The sequence below is a fragment of the Saimiri boliviensis genome, chromosome 14, assembly GCF_048565385.1.
Source record: "Saimiri boliviensis isolate mSaiBol1 chromosome 14, mSaiBol1.pri, whole genome shotgun sequence".
NCBI classification, from domain to species: domain Eukaryota; kingdom Metazoa; phylum Chordata; class Mammalia; order Primates; family Cebidae; genus Saimiri; species Saimiri boliviensis.
Window position 1 is genome coordinate 63248809 of NC_133462.1, and position 27207 is coordinate 63276015.

General features: G+C 39.9%; 1 protein-coding gene across 2 annotated transcripts in view; it reads right to left on the reverse strand.

Annotated features, from left to right (window-relative positions):
- Nucleotides 1-27207, reverse strand: part of KCNH1 (potassium voltage-gated channel subfamily H member 1) — a 440752-nt gene that overhangs the window by 372657 nt on the left and 40888 nt on the right. For both annotated transcript variants that reach the window (XM_074385133.1, XM_074385132.1), the window contains exons 4-5: nucleotides 26773-26901; nucleotides 20451-20569 (exon numbers count right to left, since the gene is read on the reverse strand). In XM_074385133.1, the coding sequence (XP_074241234.1) occupies nucleotides 20451-20569; nucleotides 26773-26901 (248 nt within the window). The remainder of the gene's footprint in view (nucleotides 1-20450; nucleotides 20570-26772; nucleotides 26902-27207) is intronic.

The following is a 27207-nucleotide window of genomic DNA, read 5'->3' on the forward strand; positions in this document are numbered from 1 at the left end:
TAACTCAAAAGCCCACAGTCTAAATTAGCACTAACCAATGGAAATACAATGCAAGCCACAAGTGTGCGTCTTGTGATTTAGCAGCACAAAAAAAGTAAACGGAAACAAATAAAATATTTTAACCTAATAATTGAATGTAATATATCTAAAACATTATTTCATCATATAATCAACACACAAAATCACTCGTGAGATGTTTTACATTCTTTATTTCATACTAGGTTTGAAATCTGATATGAATTTCACACCTAGTATACCTTTCAATTCAGACAAGCCATATCTCAGTTGCGTAGTAGTTATATATGGCCAGTGGTTTACATACTGAAGAGCACAGGTAAACCATGAAGTTATACTACAACACACGAACATCCTGTACTAGCTTCAACAAATATAGGCATTGATCTCAGATATAGATTTGTAACAGATCAACTATACACATACTAGACAACAAAATAATGAAGTAAAAAATGTGAACACAGGCATGTGTGTGCATGCAAAAGTGTGAGATAGGAAGGTGGGGAATAGGTAGGCCCTATCGGAAAATTAAGGGATGCTGGTGACGCTATTGCAGAGAGGGCTGAGAACACATTAAGCTCATCAAGGTGCAGCTTTCGAAGGCTGAACCTGGCAGTCTCAGCCTGGGAACCCTACTCTTGGCTTCACAGCTGATCAACCTTGGGCAAGTCAAGAACTCCAAGCCTCAGTTTCCTCACCTGAAAAATAAAGCTTGACCACCTATACCAGAGAGATACTATGAAGATCAAATCAGAATATAGACACGTGTGTGTGTGTGTGTGTGCATCTGTGTGTGTGTGCATGTGCACGCGCGCATGAATTCTTGTGAATGGGTAGGCAGTATTCAAAAACTAATACTTTTGTCAGCAGAATAAATAATCAGCAGGGTAAACAGACAACCCACAGAGTGAGAGAAAATATTCCCAAAATATGCAGGTGTCAAATGACTAATATCCAGAGTCTACAAGGAACTCAAATCAGGAGGAAAAAAAAAATTAATCCTATCAAAAAGTGGGCTAAGGACATGAATAGAAACAACTCTCAAAGGAAAATATACAAATGGTCAACAGATATATGAAAATATATACAAATGGCCAATACACACATAAAAAATGAAAACATATGAAAAAATAATCCTGTCCGAGAGAGGGCTAAAGACATGAATAGACAACTCTCAAAAGAGAATATACAAATGGCCAACAAACATACAAAAAAATGCTCAACATCACAAATTATCAGGGAAATGCAAATCAAAACCACCATGTGATGCCACCTTACTCCTGCAAGAATGGCCATAAATTAAACTTAAAAAATAACAGATGTTGGCATGGATATGGTGAAAAGGGAACACTTCTACACTGTTGGTATGAATGTTAACTATGGAAAACAGTATGGAGATTCCTTAAAGAAATAAAAGAAGATCTAGCATTTGATCCAGCAATCCCACTCCTGGGTATCTACCTAGAGGAAAAGAAGTTACTATACAAAAAAGACACTTTCACATACATGTTTACAGCAGCATAACTCACAACTGCAAAACTATGGAACCAGCCCAAATGCCCATCAATCAACAAATGGGTGATACACACACACACACACACACACACACCCCATGGACTACTACTCAGCCATAAAAAGGAACCAAGTAATAGCATTCACAGCAACCTGGATGCAGTTGGAGACCATTATTCTAAGCGAAGTGACTCAGGAATGGAAAACCAAACACATGTTCTCACTCCTACGCACGAGCTAAGCTATGAGGATGCAAAGGCATAAGAATGATACACTGGACTTTGGGGACAAGGCGGGAATAACAAGGGAGTAAGGAATAAAAGATTGCACATTGGGCACAGTGTACACTACTCAGGTGATAGGTGCAACAAAACCTCAGACATCACCACTAAATAACTTATCCGTGCAACCAAATGTCACCTCTTCCCCAAAAACTACTGATATTAAAAAATAAGTTTTGTGCAAATAAAGGAAAGTATTACTTCAGGAGATTCTGGATGAGAATAAGGAAGTTTCAAGTCAAAAACTGGGGTGGTCCAGAAAGTTCTTGGCTTCCTCAAGGATCAGAGACCAAGAACAGCAGAACTGAAATAGACTAAGAAGAAAGGGAGACTGGTAAAGTACATATATTCGAAGGAAAAAAAAAAACAAAGTAGGCTCACAGACTCCATCAATTCTATAAAACCTAAAATCTAATAAAAACAACCACTGACTGAATATCTGATGGAGAGCCGAACATAAAAATGAACCCACAAGGAACCCACAGTTTAGAACAGAAGAGATAAGTGTAAACACTTTACTAAAATATAATGCATATAATGCAACAAGTGGTAGGAAATGTATACGTAAAAGTAACAGCAAAGGAAAAGAGACAACAAACTGACTTAAGTGGTCAGAAAGGCTTAGATTTTAAAGTGATTGTCGAGATCTCCATTCAAGGATGAGCCACAAGGCAGACAACACTTATCTGTGTGCGAAAGCTCAGACGTATAAAGGAAGGCAGCATGAGAGCTGACTTGGGAGGAATCTGGTGTGGCCGAAACATAGGGATTTTTTTTGGTTTGTTGTTGTCATTGTGTTTTGGGGGACTAGAGAGGGCAACACTGGGTGATAAAGCTGCATTAAAGGAGAGCTGGATTTGATGTGCCTGTGATGCATAGCTAAGAACTTTTAAGTAAGATGGATTTATAGTCAAAGTGCTCTTGATGAAGGTAACTGGGCAGCAGTGTGGAGGACGGCCTGGAAGGGGCCAGGATGGAGGCAGAGAGGCCTACTACAAGGCCACTGCAGGATTCTAGAGAGAAAAGACGCAGGCTTAAACCGGGGAATAACACTAGACAAAGTTATGAACAAACTCATAGTCTTCCTAAGAGCTTGAAGACCTGGCCAATTCACTACCCCCAGAATGGGCCCTAACAAGGATTGGCAGTACCATCAGCCTCAAGATCCCCATCTCTCAAGAGTATCAGTTGTCATCTCCCTGGATGATGGCAGTAGAAGAAACCAGAGTCAAACACAGAGAACTTTCTCTTTGAGACTGATCCCAGGGTACTCACCACTTACCACCAAACTGGCTTCACTGGTCATTTAAGGACACAAGTAGAGCACCTTCCATAAATACCACCGTCACCATCATCTGCAAGTGCCCGAACATCTCCCTCTGAGGGTGACAAGAAACCTTGGTCCTCTAAATCCTTACTCTCGGTACACCCATCCCAGCACCTATATGTGTGTTTCTTCCCATTCCACAGAGTTCCAAAAAGCTTCTCTGTTTAGAAATGACTTGGGTTTTTATGACTACAAAGTGAGTACAAACTCAGCCCACACATTCTAAGAAAAAGGGAGGGCTTGATGCTGACAAGGTTGGGGTGGTGCTCTAGTCACAAAATAAAGCCTGATTTGGGGTTTCAGACATCCCCAGCTAAACAACAGTCCATCAAAAATACCCTTCTTCATAAACTGGGCAGGTGCTATTTTTAGGACTTTTTCCATGATGTACTTGTTCTTTAATGGAAGAGGTAAGGGCAGCGGGAAGCAATTAAAAGTATTAGCCATATACTTCATGCTACAATCCAGGACCAAGCCACATGTCACCATCACAAATACAATACCATGTTGAAATGCAACAATCTTGGTTTCTTCCTATTTTGTTGCGACATACTTCAGCTATTTTTTTAACTTTTAATCTTGAAATCTTCAGCTGTATTTTTTTTACTTCAATATGATTAAGAATTAGCGGTGAGGCTGAGTCACAGAAACGTTGCCATCATAATTAAGTCAGTCACAAATAGTTTTCCATTATCCATGATTAAGACAGAAAGGTGACATGAGCAGAGGAAGGGGTTAATGTGAAAGGTAACTGACATTTACTGAGGTGCCTACCAAGTGTTGGCACTAAACCAAATGCTTGCTTCCTTATCTCATTCATTCATTCAATGAACATTTATCAAGCACTTACTATGTGTCACCATTGTGTTCAATGGAAGATATAACAGTAAAGATGCGAGACACTAATCCTTTTTTGAGACAGAGTCTTGCTCCATCACCCCAGCTGGAATGCAGTGGCACAATCTTGGCACACTGCAATCTCTGCCGCCCGGTTCAAGCGATTCTCATGCCTCAGTCTCCCGAGTAGCTGGGACTACAGCTGGCTATATTTATATTTTTAGTTGGGATAGGATTTCACCATGTTGGCCAGGTTGGTCTCCAACTCACAATCTCAAGTGATCTGCCCACCTTGGCCTCCCAAAGTGCTGCGATTACAGGCATGAGCCACCACACCTGGCTGAGAGGCACTAATTCTGCCTGTGTGGGCCTTTCATCTACTGGAGGAGGCAAACCAGAAACCAAAGCATTCCCAGCATCATGAATGCTCAAAGTAGAAACTGCAAATGGCAAGGACAGCTTCTGAGAGGAAGCGTACCTGGAGAGTGGGGCAGGGGCAGTTGGAGGCCTCAGAGAGGAGGTGTGAGATCTACACTGAGACTTGAACAGTGAGTAGGAAGTAGCCCAGCCAACAGATGGAGCAAAAGCTTCCAGACAAATGGAGGGCATGTTCCAAGGCCCGGGGCAAGAGAGAGAGTTTGACAGGCCTAAGTGCCCCCTGGCTGATGCTGAGGTCAAAGAGGGGCACAGCTAGATGAGGCTGGTGAGGCGAGTTTGGTCTTGGAAGTCACCACGTAAAATTTAAATTTATCCAAAGAGACAACAAAAAGACATTAAAGGATTTTTAATTGGGGAGTCATAAAATCAGAGTTGTCTTAAAAGCATCACAAAATCTTCACAATGATCTTTTAGGGTAAGTAATATTATCTTTATTTCATGGAAATGAGGAAAGATTAGTGAGGTTAAGTAACTTTTACAAAGTCACACAGCTGGAATGTAGTGGAGTTTTGGAGGAGGATTCGGGTCAGTCTGACTCCAAATCTCTTTCTCTTTGCACTACGTCATCCTGTCTCTAAACAAAGAAAAAAATTGGAGACAATCCCTAATCCTGATTTTAGCTAATCATTTATTACTTTTCACCAAAAACCAAGTGCAGAGTTGATCCCTGGCATCACTGAACAGTTGAGTTCTCCCTTGCCTAAGTAAACAAAGTTTATTAAAACATAACAAATACATACACAAAGCAGGCGCCCTAGAGAAAAAGCAGAGAATACCCTTCCACAAAATCCCAGCCTCAGAGAAGAGAGGGCTGATCAGATGAAATTCCACGGCCCCCATGTGCACAGGGAGCAATGAAGCACAGGCCAGCTTTTAGGGCTGGAAGGCAACAGGAAGGCCATTCACTGGTTCCGCCACTACCCAAGCTCATTTTCAACATACCATGAAGCGGTCATTCAAAAACGCCTCCAGTAATAGCACACTTACTGCCTACAGTCACAGCCATATTGCCCACATTGAGACCATTGTGAGTATTTTAAAAGACTCTTTATGAGAGGCAACATAGCTCGAAACTCAGGTGCTTACAATAGAAGCTCCTGTTGCCAAAGTGACTTTCTTCTCCAAAACAACAGATCCACATTTCCACATTATCACTTTTCCCCTAGCCTGAGGAGCCAAATGAAGCGAACATGCAAAGAGTTAAAGAGCAGAATAGGAAATCTGAATTGCAGACATTGAGAAACAAGGGAACTTGTTTCTAGGAAAAGGGGTAACATTTTTTGCTCATGGAAATCCTAGCTGCTTCCACCAGTGCTACTGGATTTGGGACCAGAAAACTAAGGATTTGGCCATGGCCTCAGCTCTACTTCAGCAGCAGACAGGTCACTCATCACCAGGAAAATGTGAATAGCAAGCCTGACTGTGCATGTGTTCAATAAGCAAAGTTCATCACAACTTTAATTCTCTGTGTATCTGTCCAGCTGCCTGTAGACGTCGCTGGCTCAAGGCCATCTCTTGCTCCTCATGTACATTGTATTGACGGAGAGCTGAAAGCTGTATTCTCATGCACATAAGGAAGGCATCCTTCAGATTTACCAGGCCAAATCCTTGGGTCGTTCATGAAAAAAAAAAAAAAAAAAAAAAAAAAAAAAAAAAAACCTTCCTTTGAACTTTTATTTATATGTTAAAACATTTATAGTATTGCGTATGCTAATTGTAAGGGAAGAAAGAAACAGATTCTTGTGATGAGATTGGCAGTGCAAACTGTTAAAACCTTGTTTTTTCAGCTTCAGCACTTTCCACCCAGTTTTAAATGCTCACAACCTGCCTCCTGACTTTCACTTCTAGCAATCTATCCTACTCATAAGAGCATGAGTGCTTACAGAGTTATCAGTCAACAGAGTAAACTAAGTAAATGCAAGTAAACTGTCCATTTCTACAAAACACGTTGAAACATAACAGGAACACCAATGCAGCCAATAAGAGCTGAAACCAAACAGACCAAGAGTTTTTTCAGAAGCAGGGGAGACCGGAATGCTTTCAGAAGCACTATGGGAGACAGGAGGGGAGGCCACAAGCTCCCCTGGAGTGACAAAAGGCTGCCATGATGGAGAAACACAAAACAGAAAATCTCTACTCCATATCTCAAAGTTATAAAAAGGAAAGTTAATTTTAGATAGAAAAAAAAATGGTTAACTGTAAAAATATTTTAGATTAAAAAAATGGTCATCTATCTAGAATTTTAGATAGAAAAAAAAAATGGTTATCTGTAAAAAATCAGACCCCAAATCTGTGCCATGCGTGGGTATGGAGTCAGAATTTACACTGTTCACATAGGAGCTCCAAGGCTAAAATTCTTACAGAAAAGTTGGTCTGAACCAGGCGAAACCATAGTATGTAACATTGGTAAACTCAACTTCACCACCACAATCAAATGCCTCATCAAATGGGGACCCAATGAACTCCCACCAAAAAACTCCAGATGCAGCTAAGTTTACCACCACAAGAGGAAATTAAACACCAAGAGGGGATTTAAGGTGTGCTTAAATTCTAAAGCAATAAAAAAGCAGCAATGTTATGAATAAGACATTATTTTTAAAGAACAAGAAGATTTCAAGAAGAACTACATAGAATTTCTAGAAATAAAAAGATAGAAATTTGCCCATATGCAATGGCTCACACCCGTAATCCCAACACTTTGGGAGGCCAAGGCAGGCAGATCACCTGAGGTCAGGAGTTTGAGACCAGCCTGGCCAACATGGTTAAACCCTATCTCTACTAAAAAAAAAAAAAAAAAATACAAAAAACATTAGCTGGGCATGGCGGCGCACACCTGTAATTACACCTGAAATCCCTCTAAGCATATCTGTAAGCTACTCAGAAGGCTGAGGCAAAAGAATTTCTTGAACCTGGGAGCCAGAGGTTGCAGTGAACCAAGATGGTGTCACTGCACTCTAGATGGGATGACAGAATAAGACTTCATCTCAAAAAAAAAAAAAACAGACATTTAAAATAAAACAAACATCCTCAATGACTATATAAATCTAAAATTATTCAGCTAAGCAATGATTTCAGAGAGAGGGAACAATAATGGCATATGTAGACATGAAAAGACTAAAATAATGTATTATTCTCAGACTCTGTGAAAGAGCTACTCAAGGATATACTTCAGCGAGAAGGAAACTAAAAGTTGTGAACCACAAAATCTATGATAACCAAAGAAAATGGCAAAATATATATTGATGAATCCAATTAGGTATTAATGATAGAATAGAAAAATAATGGCCAATGAGGAAGTTAAAAATAAGGAAAAACTAAAATGCTAGATAACATATGTATGAGAGTACTTTAGAGTTAAAATAGTCTCAGGTCCTTGCTTTGTGCCAGAAGCAGTTAAAGTTGCTAGCTTCAAATGAGTATATGCTGTTAAAAAATGTATAAATGTAGGCTGGGCATGGTGGCTCAAGCCTGTAATCCCAGCACTTTGGGAGGCCAAGGCGGGGGGATCATAAGGTCAAGAGATCGAGACCATCCTGGTCAACATGGTGAGACCCCCGTCTCTACTAAAAATGCAAAAAATTAGCTGGGCATGGTGGCGTGTGCCTGTAATCCCAGCTACTCAGGAGGCTGAGGCAGGAGAATTGCCTGAACCCAGGAGGCGGAGGTTGCGGTGAGCCGAGATCGCGCCATTGCACTCCAGCCTGGGTAACAAGAGCGAAACTCCGTCTCAAAAAAAAAAAAAAAAAAAAAATTTATATATATAATGTAATCTATAAAAGAAAAAAACTAGAGTGTATACCTTTGAAACCAAGAGAAAAAACAATAACACTGAGTGGAAATCAAGGAAAGAGGGAGGGAGATAAAGAGGGGGAAAGAGAGGAGAGAGAAAGGGAGGGATGGAGAAAATGGAGGAGAGAAAGCCAATAAACAGGAAACACTAAATTAAATACCAGAATAATACCAGACATATCCAAACATATCAATAAGAATAAGAAACATAAAAAGATTAGATTGGAAAGCACATCGAGACAGTGGAATGGAAGCCTCCACGAAAACATCAAATTGAACAACTATCCACACAAAAAAAGCACCTTCACAGGAGCAAAAAAAAATCAAGTTGGCAATCATTGTACCTGGTTTTATATAAAGAGGCACTGAAGTGGGTAGAGAAGACAGCCATAAATTGCTTATAATACCCGTCCCCTATCCCCAGCAGTGGCCACATGGCATAGACAGAGATTCTGTGCACTTAGGGGATGGAGAGCACACGAATGTTCATTGCAGCACAGTTTACAATAGCAAAGACCTGGAACCAACCCAAACGCCCATCAATGACAGACTGGACAGGGAAAATGTGGCACATATATGCCATGGAATACTATGCAGCCATCAAAAACGATGAGTTTGTGTCCTTTGTAGGGACATAGGTGAACCTGGAAACCATCATTCTCAGTAAACTGACACAAGAACAGAAAATCAAACACCACATGTTCTCACTCATAGGCAGGTGTTGAACAACGAGAACGCATGTACACAGCCGGGGGAGCATCACATACTGGGGTCTGTCGGGGGGAAATAGGGGAGGGACAGCAGCGGGTGGGGAGTTGGGGAAGAGATAGCATGGGGAGAAATGTCAGATATAGGTGATGGGGAGGAAGGCAGCAAATCACACTGCCATGTGTGTACCTATGCAACAATCTTGCATGTTCTTCACATGTATCCGAAAACCTAAAATGCAATTTTAAAAAGGAAAAAAAAAGGCAAGGGATCTAAATAAACATTTCTCAAAAGAAGACATACAAATGGGCAACGGGTATATGAAAAAATGCGCAAAATTGCCAATCACCAGAGAAATGCAAATTTAAATCAGAAGGAGATACCACCTCACATCTGTTAAAATGATGAAAGTTAAGCATTGAAGAAGACATAGAGAAAATGGAACCCTTGCACACTGTTGGTGAGAATAGATTAGTAGCACGATTATGAAAAACAGTACAGAGGTTCCTCAAAGTATTTAAAATAAAATGACTATATGACTCACCAATCTCCCTACAGGGCATACCATCAAAGGAAATGAAATCAGTATGTCAAAGAAATATCTGCACTCCTATGTTTATTGCAACATTATTCACAATAACCAAGATACGGAATCAACCTGAGTGTCCAACAACAGATGAACAGATAAACAAAATGTGGTACATACACTACAATGGATTGTTATCCAGCCATAAAAAAATTATATTGTCATTCGCAACAACATAAATGGAACCGGAGGATATTGTGTTAAGTGAAACAAGTCAAAGCCCAGAAAGACAAATATTGAGTGATCTCGCCTGTATGTGGAACCTAAAAATGTTGAACAGAAGTAGAAAGTAGAACAGTGGTTACCAGGGCCTGGAAGAAAGAGGGAAAGTTGGGGAAATGTTGCTCAAAGGAAATAAAATTTCATTTAGATAGGAAGAATAAGTGCAAGAGATCTATTGTATAACATGATGACAATATTTAATAACAAAGTATTGCAACCTTAAAAACTGCTGAGTAGACTTTAAATGTTCTCACCACACACAAAAATATAAGTATGTGAGGTGATACATATGTTAGTTTTATTTAGCCATTCTACAACATATGTATACATTTCAAAACAATATGATATACATAATATATACAATTTTTGTTAATCAAAAAAGTTTAAGGCCAGGTACAGTGGCTCACACCTGTAGTCCCAGAACTTTAGGAGGCTGAGATGGGAAGACTGCTTGAGCCCAGTAGTTTAAGATCAGCCTGAACAACACATTGTACGCTTGTATCAAAATATCACATATATCTTATAAATATGTAAATCTATTATGCAGCCATAATAATTAAAAACAAAACATTTTAAAGTCGGTATTTGTTAAATTATGCTATACTACTCTAAAGAAAAAGTTTCAGTGAGACCCTATCTGTACCAAAAAATGGAACAATTAGGCATGGTGGCATGCATCTGTAGTCCCCACCTACTTGGGAGGCAGAGGTGAGAGGATCTCTTGAGCCTGGGAGGTCGAGGCTGAGGTGAACCATGATCACACCACTGAGCTCCAGCCTGAGCAGCAGAGTGAGATCTTGTCTCAAAAAAATTTTTTTAATCTGGAAAAAGTATATAAATGCTTATAATAAAACACAAACTTTGAAAAAACATTTACTTCCAAGAAAAAAATGGGTATTTCATGTTTTACTTTATATACTTTAATTTTAAAATCTGATTTTTAAAACCTGATTTCTGAAAATTGAGAAAGCTTCTAGAAAGTGATATAAAGAACCAAACGTCAAAATCTAATATTAAGCTAATATCTGTTGAAGATTTATTGTAAGTGGAGTTGCCTTTATCCAAAATGTTTGGGACCAAAAGTATTTCAAATTTTGGATGTCTTTGGATTTGGGAATATTTGCATGTAATAGCTTGGGAATGAAAGCTAAGTCTAAACACAGCATTCATTTTTGTTTCATGTATACTTTATATACATAGCCTAAAGGTAATACCATACAATATTTTTAATAATTTTGTGCATGAAACAGTTTATGTACACTGAACCATCAGAAAGCAAAAGTGTCACTATCTCATACCAGTGTTCAAAAAGTTTAGATTTTCACCGATGCTCAGCCTGTATACGCCATAGGGTTCATATTCAGAATCTCTCTCACTCTTCACAAATCTAAGAGTACATATTCTCATTTTAAATTACTATCACCATTTCAAGAAAAGGAAGAGGAGGAAATAGAAGCTTTTAGGAAACGACTTGCCTGAAATCACACAGGTAAAATAAGCTGTCAAATAGCTCATAACCTTTCATGCTGTTTCAGCACACTGTTCCTGTAACTGAGGGGAAAACTGCAGAATAGACAAATAGCCATTTACCAGATGCATCATCTAATTCTACTTATAATGAGACGGTGAGCATCATGAGCTTTGGGCTGCAATATCCACCCTCCATGACATGCCCACGTGGTCATGCCAGTGCTCCAGCCATCACCATTGCGTATCTCAGATTACATCTTGATCTGGCTTCCTCATGGGGAAGGTTCCAGAGATGTGATGGGGCAAGATGATGTCCCTTCCACATCTTCCCCGCAGTAATCCCATGGAGAGAAAGGCCAGGCTGGCGGCATAGAGTGATCCCAGGCAGACCAAACCCAGCAGAGTCGCTCCTGCATGGAAGCCACACAGCAAATCCAGCTGAGAAGGACTGCCGCTCTCTCTTACAGACTAAGACTTTCCTCCTTGTAAGGGCACCAGGAGTTACAGCAGCAAAAATCTCAGAAATATGTTCCTCAGATCCCCTTTTAAGAAGGATTCTCTGCCCAGCTGCAGGGATTGCAGTTAGCTGACAGCCTCCAGCTACTAGTTCCTAAAGGGCAGAAAGCTGAGCTGCCAGTGAGCATCCACGCATAACAAAGCAAGAAGATGGCTAAGGGCCTGGCTAAATGGGAGTTCCCTAGCTGGCAATCTTTGCTGGTGACCTTCCTGTCAGGTTGGTAGAGCCTCTGTGGATCTGCACTGTGGCCTGATACTCGCCCCCCTGCCCAGTGCTGCTTCCTCCCCAGTCTTTCACAGGTGTTAGCTCCATGTCTGCATCTCAGAGAATCCAACCTGTGACAAAGCTCCTCCAGCCTAATTTATGCACTGACATCAGGTATTTTTAAGATCAGAGATTAACTGGGTTTCCTTTGCTGAGAAGGGGGAGATTTCAGCATTCCCTACCCACTCTACAGCCGGAAAGCCTGGTCGCCCTGGTATAAGCAGTAGCAGAGGGCTAGGAAGAAGAGACAATGCCCAGAAGGAATTGCCCCAAATGAGAGACAGGCTGGGCTCAGAGTCAGGTGAACCTGGTTCGAATCCACCACGTACCACCAGGTGACCTCAAACAAGTCAGTGAACTTCCCTATGCCTCTGTTTCCTCCTCTGTAAAACCTCTCCAGATTTAGCGGATTATAGGAGGAGACAAGCAGCACAGAATCTGGTACACAGTATTTGCTTCTTTCTTTTCCTGAATCAGCCCAAAAAGGAGGTATGAGTTCTACAGTAAAAACTAAGGCCAGACTGAGCTCAGGAGAGAGGAACAGCCTAACAAGGAGATAAACTGGCTTTGAAAACAACATGTGCAATCTATTCCAATGCAAAACTGCTATCCTCAGTCCACCTGTGCTTTATGTCAATTTTTCCTAGCAGTGGGAGAGGTTTCACTGAGGTCTCCATACTCTTATTCAGTGTCCATTTGATCACTGAGAAAACAGGACAAAATATCAGCTATGGGCTATGGATGAGAAACACATTTTTCTCTCTTTAGAGCTTCCACCAACTTCCAGTTTCCAACACATCATGTAAGCACCTTAGAAGCCATCACTGTCTCCTAATAACAAAGTAAAAAGCTCAACGACATGAAAACTCAACTTTTTTTTTTTTTGAGATGGAGTCTCGCTCTGTCACTCAGGCTGGAGTGCAGTGGCATGATCTCAGCTCACTGCAACCTCTGCCTCCCAGGTTCAAATAATTCTGCCTCAGCCTCCTGACCAGCTGGAACTATAAGGGTGCACCACCATGCCCAGCTAATTTTTGTATTTTTAATAGAGATGGGATTTCACCATATCGGCCAGGCTGGTCCCAAATTCCTGACCTCATGTTCCACCCGCCTCAGCCTCCCAAAGTGCTGGGATTACAGGCATGAGCCACCGCACCCGGCAACAACTCTTCTTAGATCTATTAGAAAAGTAAGTGTACAGGGCAAAATGATACCTCCAAAGCTGAAAAGTCAGGTGAATAAAGAGAATCACAACAGGCCAGAGCAGATACGCATGAACAGAAACCTCCACAGGAGCCAGCACTGGACAGGAATGCCTAAACTGTAACTGAAAAACTGCTGTAGGCTATGTGGACAAGTCTGAGAGTTAAAAACTCCAGGGAGGACCCGTTCATTCGTCTGTAGGACGTCCCTTACACTTTGTGAATTTTACCTCCAGGAGCCATCCAGGTTCTCAAGAGAAGTCGGAAGAAAAATCCCCTTGTGCTTCTGGCAGCGGGAGGAGAAAGGGAACGATTCTTAAATACACCAGAGCATTCTGTTCTTCTTAATAAGGCCTGACCTCAGGAGAAACTATTTAACCAAAGCCTAACTAACTGATTGGAAGAAAGGAAATACCTGTCTCCAGCCAGCTGTAGCCACTCTGTCCCTGCCAAGAGGTGTGGAGAGGAATGAAAAGCACTTGTGAAATTCATAGCCCAGGGCACGGGGACCTAATTACAGAACTATAGAACATTCCTCCCCCACACCTCTGCCTTACCATCACATTACTAAATGGCTTATTTACCTAGCACATGACAGCTGGCTTTCAACAAAAAGTCACAAGGCATGTTGAAAGGCAAAAACACAGTTTGAAGAGACAGAGTAAGCATCAGAACCAGACTCAGGTATGGCAGGGATGTTGGAATTATCAGACTGGGAATTTATGCACAAGTATGATTTATTTGTTAAGGGTTCTAATAGGTAAAAGTGGACAATATGCAAAATGGATAGGCAATGTAAGCAGAAAGATGAAAAACTCTAAGGAAGAACCAAAACAAAATGCTGGAGATAAGAAACACTGTAATCAAAATAAAGAATGTCTTTGATGGATTCATCAGTACACTGAACACAGCTGAGGAAAGGATCTCTGTGCTTGAAAACAAGTCAATAGAGACCACCAAAACTGAAAAGCAAAGAGAACAAAAAGACTGCCAAAAAAAAATTGTGGCTACAAAATTATTACAGTAGTACAGTATATACTACAGTTAATGTTATGTAGTTATGATTTAATATTGCATCTTTATAAGTGTTCTATGCTTATATGTATAAGTTTTGATAAATTTTAACTTTTTATAATAGATTTGTTATTTGTGGTAGTGATAAAATAGGCTACTTTATCATTTTAGAGAACATAAGATGTTCTCTAAAACATTTTAGAGAACAGAATATTCAAGAATTGTGGGACAACTACAAAAGGTAGAACATACACATAATGAGAATACCAGAAGGAAAACAAAGAAACAGAAGAAATATTCAAAGCAATAATCACTGAGAATTTTCCCAAATTAATCTCACCCACCAACCTCAGATCACAGAGGTACAGGAAACACCAACTCAGATAAATACCACAAAAACAAACAAACAAATAAATCCAGTCATATCATATTCAAACTGTAGAATATCTAAGATAACCAAAAAATTTCATTAAAAAATCAGAAGGGAGGCCAGGTGTGGTGGCTCACACCTCTAATCCCAGCACTTTCGGAGCCCAAGGCAGGCAGATTACTTGAGTTCAGGAGTTGGAGACCAGCTTGGCCAACATGGCAAAACCCCATCTCTACTAAAAATACAAAAATGAGCCAGACACAGTGGCAGGTGCCTGCAATCCCAGCTATGGGAGGCTGAGGCAGGAGAATTGTTTAAACCCAGGAAGTAGAGGCTGCAGTGAGCCAAGAGTGTGCCATTATACTCCAGCCTGGAGGACATATCAAGACTCCATCTCAAGGAAAAAAAAAAAAGAAAAAGAAATCAGAGGGGAAAAGTAAATCACCTAGCCTATAAAAAGGAAAGATAAGAATTACAGTTGACCCTTGAACAAAGCAGGATTTAGGGGCACTGATGCCCCCACACAGTCAAATCTACATATAACTTTTGACTCCCAAAATTTACTAATAGCCAAGAAGCCTTACCAATAATATAAAGTCAATTAACACATCTTTTGTATGCTATTTTGTATTACATACTGTATTCTTACAATAAAGTCACAGAAAACAAAATGTTATTACAAAACTATACGGAAGAGAAAATACATTCACAGTAATATACTGTATTTATCAATACCACAAATTTATATCATCTGTTTACAATGAAGTCTGTGTGAAACGGCAGGCAACCGCAGCTGCAGACCTCAATCTGTGATACATGGAGCAATCCAACTTTTTCTTGTAACTAGTGTCACTTCACATGGGTCCCCCAGTGTTATCAAGGTTTATGGTATCCTACTAAACACGATTACAAAAATACGCTAGAGATCTCATCTCAAGGATGAGAACCTTGAGAGATCACTTTGTACTGCTATATAAAATTTACTAGAGAGAAGAACCGTTCAGGAGGAGAAGATTAACATCACAACATTTAAGTGGATACTCATAACACTTGAGATCACAGCAAGAACAACAGGCAGTGGCTATAAAATTATTACAGTAGTAAAGTATGTATTTTAGTTGATGTTATGCAGTTACTATTTAATACTTCATCTTTGCATTGTAAGTGTTCTGTGCTTATGTACATAAGTTTTTATAAATTTTAACTTTTTATAACAGATTTGTGTATATTTTATGGTAATAAACTATCTACACATATTTTGTGCATTCATGAGATACCTAATTTTTTCAATATTTCTAGGCTATGCAGTTGGTCTCCATGTTTTTCAAGTCATTATAAATCTCCAAAAAATTTTCAATATACTTACTGAAAAAAATCCACATCTTAGTGGACTAACACAGGTCAAACCCACATTGTTCAAGGGTCAACTGGACATCCAAATTCTTGGAAACCATGCAAGCAAGAAGAAAGCAGAGTGAGATATTTAAGAGTTGAGAGGAGAAAAGAAAAACACCGATCTAGAATTCTGTACCCTGTGAAATTATCCTTCAAAAGTAAAGGAAAAGGCCAGGCACAATGGCTCATACCTATAATCCCAGCACTTTGGGATGCCAAGGCGAGAGGATCACCTGAGGTCAGGAGTGTGAGACCAGCCTGGCCAACATGGTGAAACCTTATCTCTACTTAAAATACAAAAATTAACCAGGTGGGGTGGCGTGCACCTGTAATCTCAGCTACTCAAGAGGCTGAAGCAGTGGAATCGCTTGAACCCAGGAGGCGGAGATTGCAGTGAGCCAAGATCATGCTACTATACTCCAGCCTGGGTAGGGAGACTCCATCTCTGAAAAAGAAAAAAAAAATTGTCGCAGACAAAAATTGAGTGAATTTGTTGCCAGTAGACCTGCCTTGTAAGAAATGTCAAAAGAAGTCCTTCGGAGGGAATGAAAATGGTATAGGTCAGACACTGAGAGGTACATGAAGAAAGAAAGAGCATCAGAGAAGGCATAAGTGAAGATAAAATGAAGCTTTTACTTGACTTGTTTTTAAGCTAACCAATGATAGTTTAATCAAAAAATAGCAACATGTATTCGATTGTGCATGCATATATATGTGTGTGTGTGTTATGTATACATGAAATGAGTTAAAGCAATGATACGAGGAATGAGAGGAATTAGGAATATCTCCCTATCGAAAGGTATTTAGTACAGCATTATTTAAAAGGGGCTTGGATTCGTTGTAAATGTATTTTGCAAACTCTAGAGCAACCACTAAAATAAATTTTTTAAAGAAGTATAATTGATATGCTGCTAAGAAAGGAGAAAAAATTGAATCACATAAAATGCTCAATTAAAAACAAAACAGGTGGAAAAAGGAAGACAAGAAGAAAAAGGACAATGAAAAGAAAATAGCAACAAATACCAGAGATATTAATCCAAATATATCAATAATCACTTTAAACCTCAGTGGCCTAAATATACAAATTAAAAGATATAGACTGTCCCACTGGATGAAGAAACAACTAAATGTCATCTACAAAAGTCACTTTAAATATGAAGACATATTGATTAAAAAGTAAAGAGATGGAGAAAGATATATCATACTAATAGGAATCAAAAGAAAGCAGGAGCAGGAGTAGTTGTATGAATTTCAGACAGAGCAGACTTCAAAGCAAGAAAAGTTATCAGAGATGAAGAGGGGCATTATAATGATAAAAGAGTCAATTCTCAAAAAAGACAATCTTTAAAGTGTACACCTCTAACAATGGAGCATCAAAAATGTGAGGCAAAAACTGATACAACTGCAAGGAAAAATAGGTGAATTCATTATTATGGTTAAAGACTTCAATACCTCTCTATCAGATATGGACAGATCTACCAGGCAGAAAATCAGGAAGCACATAGTTGAACTCAATAACACCATCAATCAACTGGATATAATGAACATGTATAGACTACTTCATCTATAACAACAATAGCAGAATACACATTCTCTAGAGGTCACATGGAACATTCACCAAGACAGATCACATTCTGGGCCACTAAATAAGCCTTAACAAAAGAATAGAAATCATACAACGTCTGCTCTCGGGCCACAATGGAATTAAACTAGAAATCAGTTAGAGAAAACAGCTAGAAAATCCAAAACTACATGGAGACTATACAACACACTTCTGCATAATACATAGGCCAAAGAATATCTCTCAAAAGAAAATAAAATATATTTTAACTAAATGAAAAAGAGAATACAAATTAAAATTTGTGGCATGCAGCAAAAGCAGTGTTTAGAGGGAAATTTCTAACATTAAATATATATACTAGAAAAGGAAAAAAATCAAAAATCAATAAGCCTCTGCTTTAGGAAACTAAAAAAGAAAAGCAAATTAATCCAAAGTAAGCAGAAGAAAAGAAAAAAAAAATTGGAGCAGAAAGCAATGAAATTGAAAGCAAAAAAAAAAAAAATTGATAGAAAAAAACTCAACAAAACCAAAAGCTCATTCTTTGAAAAGATCCATAAAAATCGATAAGCCTCTAGCCAGGCTGACTAAAACTTACTAGTCCCTGAGATGAGACCCAAATGTTTGCCTTATATTGGCAATGAGCAACCACTTATGCCAGACAGGTGATTAAAATTCATTAACATTGTTTCCTTTCTTTCATTCAATTCACCAATTTAAAAAAAATTAATACTGAGTACTTACTATGTGCCAGACACTGTTCTAAGTGATTGATATTTATCACTGAATAAACATAATAAGTAAACTGTATAGTACATTAGAAGTTATCAAGCAAAAGAAAGCATAGATCAGACTAAAAAGAGGACTAGGAATTATAATTTTTTCTTAATTTGGTATGAATATATATATGCATATATAAAAAATACCATTATTTTCATCCCTTATCCTCTTATCACACAACATAAATGTATTAATAATAGTTAATTTTACCTCACAGTATTGGAATTACAGGAGAGGAAGAAGGAAAATGAATATCACCAAGGACTTTACATCCTCTTTTGGGGAAAAGGCTGGCATATTTTCCATTGTACATAGAAGCATTGTATCACGTTAGATGGAAGTATAATTTTCTTATTGACTTATCTGGAGATTAAGTATGGATTATGAAAATGTGTATGGATGTCAAGTTGACAAGGGTGAACTGTAATAGTTCTACATATTAACTTAGCTAGTACCCAGGTATTTAAGCCAATGCTAAGTGTTGCTGTAAAAGTATTTTGTACATGTGATTAATTTCTACAATCAGTCAACTTTCAGGAAAAGATATAATCCTCTGTAATATGAATGGGCCTCATCCAGTCAGCTGAAAGGCCTTAGAGGCAGAACTGAGTTTCCCTAAGGACGAAGGAATTTGCTTGTGAACTTCAGCATCAGCTCCTCCCAAGGGTTTCCAGTCTGCCAACCTGCCCTGTGAATTTTGGACACAAGTAACCAACCACCACAATCACAGACGCCAATTCCTTGCAATAAATCTCTTAATATTAAGTATCCCACTGGCTCTGTTTCTCTGGTAGAACCCTGACTGATACAGTTAGCTACATAGAGAAAATGACATTTGGGAAAAGACTTGCCATTAAGCACGGTGTGTACAAGGAACAGCAAAAAGGCCAGTGTGCCGAATAAGAGTGAGCAAGGGGGAGAGCGGTGGGAGAGGAGGTTTTTCTATTAACCGTAAGAAGCAGCAGAGAAAGCACAGGCTGTGAGTTGAAAGGTCTCCTTTAGTATTCTTTATATCATAAGCCAAACCCACATCATGACAAAAAATGATGCGACCATCATCCAAATATCTCTCTTTCTCTAAAATGGTACAAATGAATGCTCCCATCTCCACTGTTGACAAAAGCTTCTGGTTACCACAAGACCTTCTGTAGTTAACTCATTTGACACTGCACATACTCAGAATATTCTTTGTGAGCTGCATCATGCTGGTTGTGTCTCCACTAGGGGTGTGGAACCCTGGAGCCAGGTTAGAAAGGGTCCCACCGTCCAAACATGGATCAAAGACTGATGAGCCATCTACAGGCTATGGACAGTTTACTTGTCATCTTTGGTAAGAAGGAAGTTTGGAGTCTAGAAAGTATAATGCTTCTAACTGATCCCACCCAGGTGTAGTTGAAAAAATAAAGACCAGGCACCATCAAAGGCAGATAATGATAAGCTGGGTGCATTAAGCCTAATAAGATACCTTGTCAAGGCTTCCCAACCTCTCACTTGTCCCAGCAAAAAGAAGAGTGTCAAACTTTCCTTACTACAAAGATTATCAAAATAATAATAATTTTACATATATTTATTAACCTGTTAAAATGTTCATGATTATAAAGTGAAGAAAAGGCAACACAATCACATTTAATGTAACACTATTCTTAGACGTATCTCAATTTCATAACAGTTAACATGTAAAAAAATGAATTTCCTAGTGTTTAGGAAATAGGATATCTACAAAGAAACGAGTTAAATGCACACACCAAAAAGGTGTAAAATGCCCTGTGGTTGTTGGGATTGCAGATAATTTTTACTTTCTTTTCACTTCCTGTATCTTCTTTGCCTATAACAGTATGTATTGCTCTAACAACAAAATTGTTTAAAAACTCCTGCATGTACATGAAGCACTTCTAGCTCCTCAAAAAAGTGATTTGACACTTTTAATCTCAAGCAAGCTGGAACAGAGCTCTTCCAGCCTGCTTCTGCACATGGGAAAGTACAAAGCTCAAAGGAGTTAGGTCACTTACCCAATGTCATACCTGGTGGTGTGTAAGCCCAGCCAAGACAGGCATCTGTGGGTCCTGAAGGTCCTCTCCATGATAGCACACTAGTTTTCTGCCATTTCCTCAGCCCATGCGCCCCCTAAAAGTGAGGCTTGAGATGAGCTAACCCCTTGCCCTTACCTCTGCCAGGCGGGAGTGCTTGTGGACATTCTCGCCTTTTTGCACGCTCGGAGCCAGCTGCTGCAGGACACCCCTGCTGCTTGTCAGTGCTCTTGTCAGCCGAGCAAACTTTCCCCAGCCTGAAGCAAGTGGAAGAGTGAAAAGACAGGGTCAACCAAATCCCAAAGGTGCACAGACATTCACATTACAAGTTATGCTGCCAGAAACAAGACACCCGCAATCCCCTCCTGAGCTCCCACGAGTCACTCTGCATCCCTGCAAGCAAAACCCACTGCTCAGAAAAGCACCTTGTGTGTGGCAATTTGCTTTCCCCCTGCACTTTCATTTCATCCTAATCATACTTTGTGAAGCTGGTAGGGCAGGTTTTAGTACCACTTTACAAATAGAGTGCCTGGACAATCCGAAAGAGTCTAGAACATCGATATCTCCACTCTGACCCAAGCCTTCTTCACAAGATAATACCAGGTAATTGAGATGTTTCTCTAACTTGGTAACTTGGCTCGGGCTGTTCCCAATCCCCCCACTATCTGATCTTGAGAAACAGCTGGTTCTGGACTTTAAATGGACAAGCTAGTCAAATGGCCATTCTATGCATTACCTTCTCCAAGGCCAGGGGAATAAGAAATGATTTCAACCCCTGGGTAGGTGGGGGAAAGCAGTGGCAGTTTTTAGTCTGCTTTGAGATGGGAGACAGACAGTTGGTGACAGGTGCTGACTGAGAATCGAAGATGTCTGAATGATCTTGACACCTATTAAATGCCCCCAAAGACAACTGTCATTCCAACATCCAACAATTCATCTGCATCAAGGTTATGACCATGGCAGTTGCCCCATGAGACCTTTGAAGTCCTGTCAGGATTGTCAAGACCAGGCTTGGGTTTTAGGAGCTCCAAAAACCTAGATATGGGATATACAGCAAATAAACAGAGCATGCAACTATTTTTACATGACAGCTAAAAGCAGGACTAGGTGAATTTATTTTTTTATATCCTTTAGAATTTAGAAGCATTCAGCACCTTCCAGTAGAAATCTCATCTGCCAAATTTTACCCTGGAGCAACTTTTCAAGGTAGACTTAGAATCCAGAGGACAATGGAGTTAAGCAGAAGCATGTCCAGGTTTTATTTTTCTATACAACTTTAGAGAATCATAAACTGGATAAATTTTTGTCAATATCATAAGAATAGCAAATCAACTCTTTTTTATCTCATTCCAGAAGTGCCAGGCTTTAATAAAAAAAAAAAACAGTAGTGCTTTCATCCACCCTGATGCCATGAAGCGGAAATGTGGAACTGCTGGGGTTGACTTGAAAAGATACACATAGTGGTTTGACTGTGGGGGTCCCACTACTGTTCACAGGAGGGGACAGCACGGACTCTGCAGGGGTTTTGACATCCCCCCCAATGTCAATGAATGTACCATCATCCTTTAAGGAAGCCTTTTCCAGATACTGGCCTACCCCTAGCAGGCTTACCTGCACCCTATGGTGAACCCCCACTTAATTTAGGTGGGCATATATTAGATCATCGATTATGCTTTACTGTTTTATTTGCTTACCTGTCTATCCCTTCTCACAAGTAGACTCAGAGGCTCTATCACAGGCATTTCCTAGTGTCCATTCCAGCACCTAGCATGAGGCCAGGCACCCAACAGGTGTATACAATAGGTGTATTGGACACATAAAGAGCAAATATGTTTTTCCTCTCACCACCCTACTTCTGTCAGGGTTTCCAATAGACAGAAAGTCCCAAAGGATAAGCAGCCCATTTCACAAACTCTCTTCAGTTTCAAGGGATATTTCTGTTCCTCTCTTTTCCCAGGCATTCTTGTATCCACTCCTGCAATTATATCCCACTTGGGAGTTCAACACTGAATTGAGCTCAAATGAAGAAACCCCTGGCCCAGGATTCTTACAGCTCTGTCACAAATGTCACCAGCAAGTTGGACATAGCAGGACTGTGGATGCCATGAGAAAATTGAATGCATAACATGATCAGGAAAATGAGAGGGGAAGTGGGCAGGAGGAGAAGAGGAAGGTAATAGAGAGAAGGAGGAACACAGTACACAATCTAGCAATCAGCTGAAAGGTATTTACTGGGTCTTTTCTCCACTGTCAGAAAGGCTGGCTTTTCTCCTGTCTTGACTCCACAATGGCTGGTGGGTATCAACTTGGCTTAGCCTCTGATGAGCCTGAATCTTTCTTTTTTAGACCAGAAGAGATGGTGCTGGGATGAGTTAGAATTCCAACTCCTCTGAGAATAAGTCCAGGGATACCAAAGAGACAGAGACCAGCCTTGTCCTGAGATACAGACTCAGAAATTCAGAGGAGGCCAGGCATGGTGGCTTACACCTGTAATCCCAGCACTTTGGGAGGCCGAGGTGGGTGGATCACAAAGTCAGGACTTCAAGACTAGCTTGACCAACGTGGTGAAACCGCATCTCTAAAAGCACATATATTATCCAGGCATGGTGGTGTGCTACTGTAATCCCAGCTACTCAGGAGGCTGAGGCCAGAGAATCACTTGAACCCAGGAGGTGGAGGTTGCAGTGAGCCGAGATCAAGCCACACTGTACTCCAGCCTGAGCGACAGAGGAAAACTCCGTCTCAGAAAAAGAAAAAAGAAATTCAGAGGAGCTAATAGCATAATCCAAACATCCAGCAGAGAACAGTGGACATAGGGTGCAGCATGGAGAGTCAGCGTGGACCACTGCCTGAGCATCCTCAAGACTCCTCCCACAATCTTTTCCTTACCAATGTACAAATAACCAAAAATCTAAAATGGCTTCTTCAAGTAGCAGTCACTAAATCATCACTTTCCCACCAACCCAAGGGCAGAGACATAAAATGTTAACATTGAAGAGGGGGGTGGGGCCTGTGACTTATGTCTATTACTATTTCTCCCACGTCCAACATGGAGACACATGGAGAAGGGTCAACAGTTACAACAATTCGCCAGAGCCTTCATCCTTCAATATTCTAAATCCGTGGCTCTTAGAGACCTGTTCTAAGTTTTTCATTCCTTTTGTTGTCTGTATTTGGCTTGATTTTAACTATGAATTTAGAAGTAAACATGTGAATCTTTGAAAACAAATTTGTTCCTTTAATATGAGATTTGTTGGTGGGATAATAGAGAAAACAAGAAGATTGACTCATCCTTTGGTGAACAATGTAAAGAGAGAAAATTCTGAGCTTTACACTCTAATTCTCTACTCATTTGTCCAACCCTCCTGGCTCAGAAGAGAGAATGGGACAGAAACATGCCCCACAGCCTACTCCCAATTATCTGTAACAAAAGAAAAAGCAACAGATAAGAAACAAATGAAATCACTGGAGCATCACAGATTCTCCTTTTAGGCCGGAATTCCTACCTACTCTCTCATTCAGCCTTTAAACACACACACACACACACACACACACACACACACACACACACACACACACACACAACCAGAGCTGTTAGCAAACAGCAAACCCAGCTTAACTTTCATTCCCTGCTCCATACCATTCATGAGCACTATTTATCAGAGAGTAACAGAATTACTGTCAAAAGACAGAGAGCTAAGTGAAGATGAGGAAGTCAAAGGCCCACCTAGCTCATAAAAAGGATGGTGAGAACTGGTACACCAAATGACACGGGGCTCTGGAAGCACTTCCAGGACCCATCCCCTGTGCTTGAGGCTCTGGGTAGAAGAGAAGTTACTTTGTGTCAGATCCTGAAATAGGCTACTGTCAATTATCCCATGTGTTGGACCCTTTGTGGGTGGTTAGTCAGAAAATGTGGGGCACAAACTGGCTTCTGGCATCATTAGCAGGATGCACCCACCACACCTCTAAGTCCCAAAATTAGGTACTACATGATCTGAGAAAACAAAGTAATTTTAAAGACAATTGGAGCACAACTGATTTAAAAGGCTAATATGGTGGTGGGTAAACATCCCATGGGGCTATGCCAAAGAGCAATTATCCAAAAAATGTTTCGGGATTTAGATTATTCACATTTCCTTTCCATCTCCAAAGTGAACTGTAAACAAGCCCTAAGTCAGCAAGACTCTTAAGACTCTTAATGGTGACTGAGGTGCTGTACTGAAAACCCAGCTGGTCTGCTAGAAACGAGCTGCTGAGAGCACATCCAAGAAGAAATGTTAAGCCAGGTGAATAATCCAGCCACATGGCAGCACAGTTTCTAGGATCCAGATTTGATCCCTGTAGCCAAAACTACAGTTTATAGGCTTAAAGTAACAAGACCTAGAGCAACTATCATGTGCTCCCATCACAAACACACTAATAAAAAGTTTGACTTGTCCTAAGCAGACCAGCAAACCACAGTGGGCCAGGGGCACGAGGATCTGGCAAGTGGGAAGATCTGAAGGTATCTGCCATGGCATATGAAATGTATAGGCTTATAAAGCCAAGTCTTTGAGGAGACATTAAGCGTGGTCCACTAGCAGGAGTCCTACATCGAGGGCTAACATATGTGTGTGTGTCAAATTTTTATGAATCAAGCCACAAGTTACTCCTATTTATTTCACTGACTAATAGAATTAATATCTGGTCTCCTCAGCTACGAAGAAACAGACTAAATGTGTGTATATGTCCTCATGAGTGTCTGTAAGTATGTATGTGTATGTACCAAAACTCTTCTCAGCAAGGAAATACATCATTAGCCAGGTTAAATGAAGTGGAGTATTTTATTCCTGGAAAATAAACCTACATACGTCTCACTATATCATCTGATTCATCTCCCTTCCGGTTTTGTGAGCATCAAATACAGACACCTACATAGCAGGCAAAGAGCATTCTGTTAGGTATGCTTTTCCTTCTAAATAATACCAGCACATCACCTACGAATGTTCCAGGGGTAATAAAAACAAAACAATGTGATTCAATCAAATCACATATATTAAGTTTTTAAGGGAAAACTTGCAAAAATAAATGTCAAAATATTTAATTGCCTTCAAAATATTACTTGTGAGTTTATTAAGTTAAAAAAGCAACTGACCTTTCTATATGGTAACAAGATGATACTTAATCATGAGTGAACCCACTGCCACAAAATATCTACTGCACTGAGAAATCTCCAAGTCAGAAACTAGAAATTGGGAAAAGAGAGACTTTAGGTGGCTGACACACTGGTTGAGAGACTTTGCATCTGCTGCAGTCTTAAAACCAAAAGGCAGGCTGAAATTGATTTATTGAGCTATCACACAGTTTTAAAAAATAGGATGCACTGGTATAAACAGCACTGTGCTCTGAACTCCATAAATGCGAGTGTCTAAATGTGCCAGGATTTTAAATACCCTCATAGGACACAGCCCTTGAGGAAGCATCCATATAATGCTTTTTATTTCCTCCTGCAATGCTCATTTAACAACAAAAATTTTGTCACATCAAAAATAATGTGCCTCAGTTTGACTCTCCCCTGGACCCCACTCTCATCTCCTTGGTACATCTCAGAAAACCACAAGGAGCAGAGTTCTCCAGCAGAGCTGAAAAATCAACCATAGAGCCAGGTAGCACTGCAACATGAAAAAGCTCCTAGCCTCTTGGTTATCTTGAATGTAAGCGATGAACAAGAGATGTGAAAGAGGTGCTATGTCACCCCCAATCCCAAACCTCTGGGACTAACATGCCATCTTCTATATATCCTGATGAGCTGGACCTCTCCAGGGGTATAGTTGTTCCAGAAATCTTGAGCCATCTCCTTTTCTGGGTCCCCCATGCTACGCTAACAACACATGCATATGATATGGCTGCAAGTGCTAAAGTCTGTGATCACACCGCTGAGTAAATGACCCATATAGAAATGTTACTCAGGACCCTGGCTTCATTAATGTCATGTTCCAAATGAATTAACCAGTCACTGACTTAATCAATCACAGATGCAAAGATGCACTAAAGTCTGCTTTAACAATCTTGAAGCACTAGATTTCAGTCAAATCTAAGAATGTTTATATATAAAGTAGATGAATGTAGCCATGGACTGTCCCATTTGTATGACTGACATTTGTTATGTGAAAACTTAAAAGGATTCTGATGATACTAGAGTTGCCAAACTATCTTCTTCTGCCTAATAATGGAAAGGGTTAATTATTAAAGGTGTGAAATTGATTCAAATGCTTTCCTAAACAAAGTGGTTTTTCTCCCCTTCTCCTCCCCCCACACATTCCAGAATGACACAGTTCTTTGCTCTATACAAATTAAAGTTTGAATCTTGAGGTTTGTGAAGTGATTGCCTTGACAACCTCAAATTCTCTGTAATAAGAGCCACACTAAAGACCCAAAAAAAGGCATAAACGTATTTGTACAAGTCAGAATTACAAACCTTTACATGAATCATCCTCAATTGGCTGTTTGAAAGCTGTTATGTCACTGAAAGTGCAAAGAAATAAAACCACTTTATCCTGTTCATTTCGAATTGGAGCAATTTTCACAAAGAACCACACAGGTGTCCCTGAAAGGAATATCAAAAGGTTGGTCAGTAATTTGCATTCTCATTTGAGGGGCTATGGAAGTAAAGACTTGGGAGTGAATAGGTACAAGTATTAATTCATTGTGTAAATGGTCTTATTCCCTCAGGTGCTGGGTTATCACACCAGAATTTCTCTTCTTGCTAGAATAAAACTTTCACAGTGACTATTCAGGGAGAGATTTCTCCTGTTTAAATCATTTTCTAAGTGCAGATCTCTTACTTGTAAAACAATTAGGAAATAGGTTGAAAATCCCAGCTGATTTTATGGAAGAAACTTAGGTACAAAGA